The sequence below is a fragment of the Chiloscyllium punctatum genome, chromosome 42, assembly GCF_047496795.1.
Source record: "Chiloscyllium punctatum isolate Juve2018m chromosome 42, sChiPun1.3, whole genome shotgun sequence".
In the NCBI taxonomy this organism is placed as follows: Eukaryota; Metazoa; Chordata; class Chondrichthyes; order Orectolobiformes; family Hemiscylliidae; genus Chiloscyllium; species Chiloscyllium punctatum.
The window spans coordinates 33115149-33121394 of NC_092780.1; the positions used below are offsets into that span (position 1 = coordinate 33115149).

The following is a 6246-nucleotide window of genomic DNA, read 5'->3' on the forward strand; positions in this document are numbered from 1 at the left end:
CCAAAGAGCATGTACGATGGGCTTCATGGCCTCCTTCTGTGCTGTATGACTACTTCTTCAGAAACACATGAAACAGGGACAATTAATGGTGCTGTTCTTTAACACTGTGGCTAACTTGATAGCAACCTTTGACTACACCTGAAGTTATGCAACACATCCCAGGTGAAGACTTCAAACAGAATCAAATATAACACTTCAGAGTAGTGCCTAAAACCCACTGCAAATCCAAAGGTACCACCAAGACCATAAGTAGACCTGTTTCTGTCTGTTCAATTAAGTAGTAAAGATCCCATGTCATTTTTAAAGAAACAGAAGATTTCTGCCAGTGTTCTAGCTGTCAATCATCACCAGAGTAATAGTTAATTGGTCCTTCACCTCACTGCTGATTGTTTCAATTATGCTTGCCTATGTAACAGACCCACACTCCAGCACCACACTCTCAACTCTAATCTCCAGTATCCGCAGTCTTCATTTTCACCTATGTAACAGAGACTGTAGCTCAAACACTGTTTAGATGAAACACACAGATGCTTCCCAGGTATATAGTGTTATTCTGTAATACAAGCAACCATATCATTAAAAATGATTTTCTCTTCTCCTCCCTAAAAAAAAGGAAACCAGAAATGTATTTGAGTATAATTGACCTTGAAATCCAGACAGCTGAGAAACTTGAAATTAACCATGACATTGATGGAAGTCCTCCTGTGGAAAAGAGTTGCCAGAAGATTGGTTTTGAGATATTTCAACAAAATATGGCAAAAGAAAAAAAGTGCAAATGGCCACAGGCCAGTTTTATCAAAGGTTAACCCATCTGAAGAATGGTGAAGTCAAACTGTCAAATTTCATCAAAAGAAAAATGTTGAGACAAAATGAACAACCATTTTTAAAAGTGATTAAGGAATAGGCATCTCATATTTGATACGAAGAAAATATTCTTTAGAAAAGGGGTCTATCCCAACATTTTAAAAAAGCCTGTCCAGTACCACAGCACAATCAGAGAATGCTGGTGTGCTGTCACACAATTGGCAATCTTTGATTATCCCAACATCCCAACTGAAGACACAGCAGTTCTGCAAGAAAGGTAAATGGGCTTAGCATAATTCTGACTGTATGGTGCCCTCCTCAGTGCATTAAATCCATTTATGCACAAAACTATTTCCTTGTAAAAGATAACAAATGCAAGACATAATATGTTATGTCAAGTATTGAAATAGGAACAAAATACATAAATTTTCCTGTCTTAAAAGAAAAATGTTAGGCACAATGGAAACAAATATGTGGATACCAGAATCACATATTTGCAACACCACACAACTTAATTCAAGATGCCAAGGAAAAGGAGTGCTTTAATGAATGAATATAAAGTCTCAGTTCCATGAGATACAGGGGAAAACAGATTTCCCAGATTGAACAAAAGGTTTATGTATTTACTTGGTAGTGACTGAAACTTGGACTGAAACTTCTCTGTTGGGTTGGACTTAGTGTACAAAAACACATTTTTCCCGACATTGTGGAATTCTTCATGAGGTCAACAGAAAGTTGTTACTATTCAGTTCTAAAACTTGCCTCAGATTTTGTAGAATTGCTCTGAGGTACAGACCTGACCTCCAAACAACACAATCTTGCAGAGAAAAAGATTTAAATTGATCTTTTAAAAAGGTGTTCTCTCTTGCTTTAAAAGATACTGTTCTTTGAAAAGTCGATTGAAAGAAACGAGAAAGTTTGGAATTCCAGTCAGTGCCACCAAGCAGAAAAACAGATGTCACTGTACCATTCATGTTGAATTTGATCACACAAGAACCATGCAAATGTATTTGCATCTTCACAGAACCGCACTAAGCTAAATAGATGACACATTCAGGTCATTTTAAAATCACTTCTGCTAGCCATTTTGGAGGCAAGTCCCACTATTTAAGTCAGTTTTATAAATGGTACCAAGAACTGATTCCAGTTATGGAATGAAGTGCAGTTAATGTTTGTGATTATGTTGTTTATTGAACTGGTGGAGCTGGGGATACATGCAAATGTTTAAAAGGATGTTTTATTAAATTAAAAAATACAATTTACTTCTCAGGCCAAAAATGAATTCAAGTGTTCCCTTACAAGACAATGGAATTCCTTTAGCAGGCACAAGTCACAAGGGGCAAGGAAACAAAACTAGAAAGTTCAGCTCCTTAATTTTACTAGTAGCAGTACCCAGAAAAAAATGGATTGGAGCAGATTTAATAAAATACTTGATCTGAACATGGACTCATAGCCTGCAGACATTATAGAAATACTATATGGAGATATAGTAAAATCTTGTTAACTAAAACAAGGAAACTGTTTTTGGGAAAATATGCACTGGGATGGTTAGTTGATTGATGTAAATAGATTTCCACCAGGAGTCTGAATTAAACAAAAAAAAGTTAAAAGATAGCCAATCGCATTTGAGCTTCTTAAAAAAAATGCTTGCAGGGAAAGCAGTTTAACAAACTGCCCCTCAGCTTCTGAGGTGCCCTGACAAGAGAGGATTAAGGCCATGCACTCCACTCCAGAAATCCAGTGGTTTGACTGAATCACAAACATGCGCACAAACTCTTGAAAGAGAAAGACACAATTACTTTTCACAGAATACTCACCGAGGCTGGTTTAAAATGAAAGATGTTTCCAAAGGGATACCCACCTCACCCCTCTCTCCCCCACCCCCTCCCCACACACACACACACTCCCCAAACAAAGCAATAGATTGTCCTACAGAGGTCACATCAGCTTACAACAAAACAATGCCACTCATGCCTTTGGGGACTTGGTTGAAAACCTTACTTAAAACTAAGACTGACAGTGGTTAGTTCATAACCACACTTTAAACTCAAGTGTCCTTTTCTAGATGGCTTCCAGCTAAAGAAATCAGAAAATGACAGAGGCCCTATACAAAACCTTTATGTGGCAAGGAACTTGTCAGTATGACCCCAGTGTAGAACTGCTCATCCTTTTGGGTGGGGAGATGGGGGGGTGGGTGACTGGGGAGAAAAAAAGTATTTACAGTACAGAGGAATGGGGAGATATAAATGAAATTTGCAAAGAGTTTGAAGATGCCTATTTACCCCCAAAGTAAGAAGGATATGCAACTCCAAATTTGTACAAAAAAGTGGAATTTTATTTAAAATGGGGGAAACAAAAAAAATGTTGAATATAGAAACAATTCTACTGATCTATAAATATAAAGACTTGTGATCGAATATGAAACTGAACACACCCAGTCGGAACAACCATTTAAAATACAAGCACTCAGTGCTCACTGGTTGAAACTGGTGTGCACATTTTAAAAAAAGACACTTACGCATGTCATTGCATCTCTTTAACAATTCGGCGATCCGAATGATCTGGGACTGCTCAAAACATGCAGACACAAAGAAAACAAAAATCCTCAACTTTCAGTTCCTCAGGAGCATAAGATTAAAAACCAACCTCAATATTAAACAAGAGGTTTTTTTTTCAAACGGGGAAAATAATCTGCAAAAACCAACATTTTTTGTTGCAAATTACCTGCAGTTGTGTAAGGCGAAATACTTCGATTGAGGAGAGAGAGAGAGAGAGAGCCGGGCAACAAGTTTTCATTGATTAAATCCTTGCTAATCTGCGATTTCTATACCACCTCAACGATTTGCCTTAATCGAATCAACTCCAAAAACTTCCACTGGGAGAAAATCTTTTAAAAAGATCAGGTTTCAAGTCTAACTCCTTACTTTTTGTCTTCCCCGGATTTCCACTGGCAAGTCCAATCAGTGACAACTATGGTAACAAAAAAAAATTCTCAAGTAGAATTTTGTTTTTAAATACAAATATATAATTAAATTTTTTTACAAATGCTATTTACAGGTTTTATTACACCTTGGGAAATTATCCTAATGCAAACGTTAAGTAAAACATTTTCTTTTCTTTAAAAAAAAGGAGAGAGAAAACAAGAAAGGAAGTCCCGTGTTAAGTTCAGTCCCGCGCTCTCACACGGTGGTTTCACCATGTTTGCTGTTGGTGAGCCGAGTGTAGAACTTGCGCCACGAGTGTAAGGTCTTGCCTGACCAGATCCAAAAGCCCGAGGTGATGCCCACGATGAGGGTCATGAGATATTTGATCATGTACACCGTGAAGTCCGGGGTCATCCTGGGGTAGTAGTGCAGGGGGCAGGGGATGGCGTAGCTCTTGCAAGTCTGACTGACCCAGCTCCTCTCCCACTGCTCCCTGAACGCTTGCTCGTAGAAGTAACAGGCGATGACGATGGTGGCGGGCACGGTGTAGAGCACGCTGAAGACGCCGATCCTTACCATGAGCTTCTCCAGCTTCTCAGTCTTGGTGCCGTCGTGCTTCATGATGGTACGGATGCGGAAGAGCGAGACGAAGCCCGCCAGCAGGAAGGAGGTGCCGATGAACAAGTAGACGAACAGCGGCGCCAGCACGAAGCCCCGGAGCGGGTCCAGGCTGTTGAGACCCACGAAGCAGACCCCGCTGAGCAGGTCGCCGTCGATCTGCCCCATGGCCAGGATGGTGATGGTCTTGACCGCGGGCACCGCCCAGGCAGCCAGGTGGAAGTACTGAGAGTTGGCCTCGATGGCTTCGTGTCCCCACTTCATGCCGGCCGCCAGGAACCAGGTGAGGGACAGGATGACCCACCAGATGGAGCTGGCCATGCTGAAGAAGTAGAGCATCATGAAGAGGATGGTGCAGCCCTCCTTCTTGGTGCCCTGCACCACCGTGCGGTAGCCGTCCTCCGAGAACCTCTCGTTGCAGACCACCCGGTTGCCCAGCACGAAGCCGGCGATGTAGGCGATGGACACCATGGTGTAGCAACCCGACAGGAAGATGATGGGCCGCTCGGGGTAGCGGAACCGCTGCATGTCCACCAGGTAGGTGGTGACGGTGAACAGGGTGGAGGCGCAGCACAGCGCCGACCAGATCAGGATCCAGATGCGGGCAAAGCGGATCTCCTGCTCGTTGAAGAACATGTAGCCATCGGGCCGGGAGGGCTCGCAGGGCGCGGCGCACTCCTTCTCCCCCAGGAACTGGTAGTTGAGGTAGGAGGGCACCTTGAGGGCCCGTGGGCAGTGGAAGAAGGGTTGCTGGCGGTCAGAGCGGGGTGGCCTGGGGGTGCCCGGCTCCTGGGGGCTCAGGGTGGGCAGGCTGGTGACCAGCGCACCCCCTGCCCCCCCCGCTGCCCCGGCCCCTTCCTCCGAGTGGTTCTGGCCCACGCACAGTTGCTCGGTGCCGTGCACCGGGAAGTTCTCGCAGCGCAGCCGCTCCGGCCACTGGAAGCCGAACTTGTTCATGAGCGCCTCGCATCCCTGCCTGGCCCGCTCACAGATGGAGCGGCACGGCGGGATGGCCTGCTCCAGGACCGTGCACACCGGCGCGTACATCGAGCACAGGAAGAACTTCAGCTCCGGAGAGCACTGCACCTTGACCAGCGGGTAGAACTGGTGCACCTCCAGCCCCGCGTCCTCCTGGTTGGTGTGTCCCAGCAGGTTGGGCATGATGGTCTGGTTGTAGGCGATGTCGGTGCACAGCGGGATGGAGATGGGCTGACAGAAACCATGGTCCGGGATCGAGATGCCCCGCTCCCCCTGATACTGCCCCTTCCCTCTCTCGGAAACGCACAGGAGCAGCCAGACCACGGTCAGCAGTCCGCCCGGCAACACCTTCAAATGCATCCCTCCAGACTCGAATCCTCTCCCTGTACAATATTAAAACAAAATCACAAGTGTCCTTCTATAGTGGCAAGTCTCAATCAATTCTGCAACATTTGGAAGCTTTGTCTTTTTTTTTGCAGAAGAAATTCCTTAGAAGGAAACTTAGAATGAGTCCACGCTGCTAAGTTAGCTCCACTCACACACACTCTCTCTCTCTCTCTCTTTTTCTCACAGACACTGGACTCACTCGCTGCGTCCCCGTTAAACGACTGTCTGACTTTTTCTTTGTGCAACTAACATCATCTCAATTACACCGTTTCAAGAGACCCACTGGCGGAGGCCGGGCGGATCCAGAAAGAAGAGGGGGAGGAGGATGAAACCTTGAAACAGACCCACTCTACACCCCACCCCCCTCACCCCCACCCAAGGCAGCCAATCAGCTTAAAAATTGACGACCAGCCCTCAGGGCAGGATTGGCTAACCGCAACATAATGATCTCAGTAATTAGATGCCAAACTATACCACCTTCACTTAAAGCGGCAGCGTGCTGAAGGAAGTGTACTGTGTGGATTTGACAACAGCC

At 45.0% G+C, this 6246-nt stretch overlaps 1 protein-coding gene across 1 annotated transcript; it reads right to left on the reverse strand.

Annotated features, from left to right (window-relative positions):
• Nucleotides 1–2023: 2023 nt before the first annotated feature.
• LOC140465881 (frizzled-2) lies at nucleotides 2024–6007 on the reverse strand. The gene has a single exon (XM_072561769.1). It carries the CDS (start codon nucleotides 5682–5684, stop codon nucleotides 3984–3986), a length of 1701 nt encoding a protein of 566 aa, XP_072417870.1. The 5' UTR covers nucleotides 5685–6007; the 3' UTR covers nucleotides 2024–3983.
• Nucleotides 6008–6246: the final 239 nt, after the last annotated feature.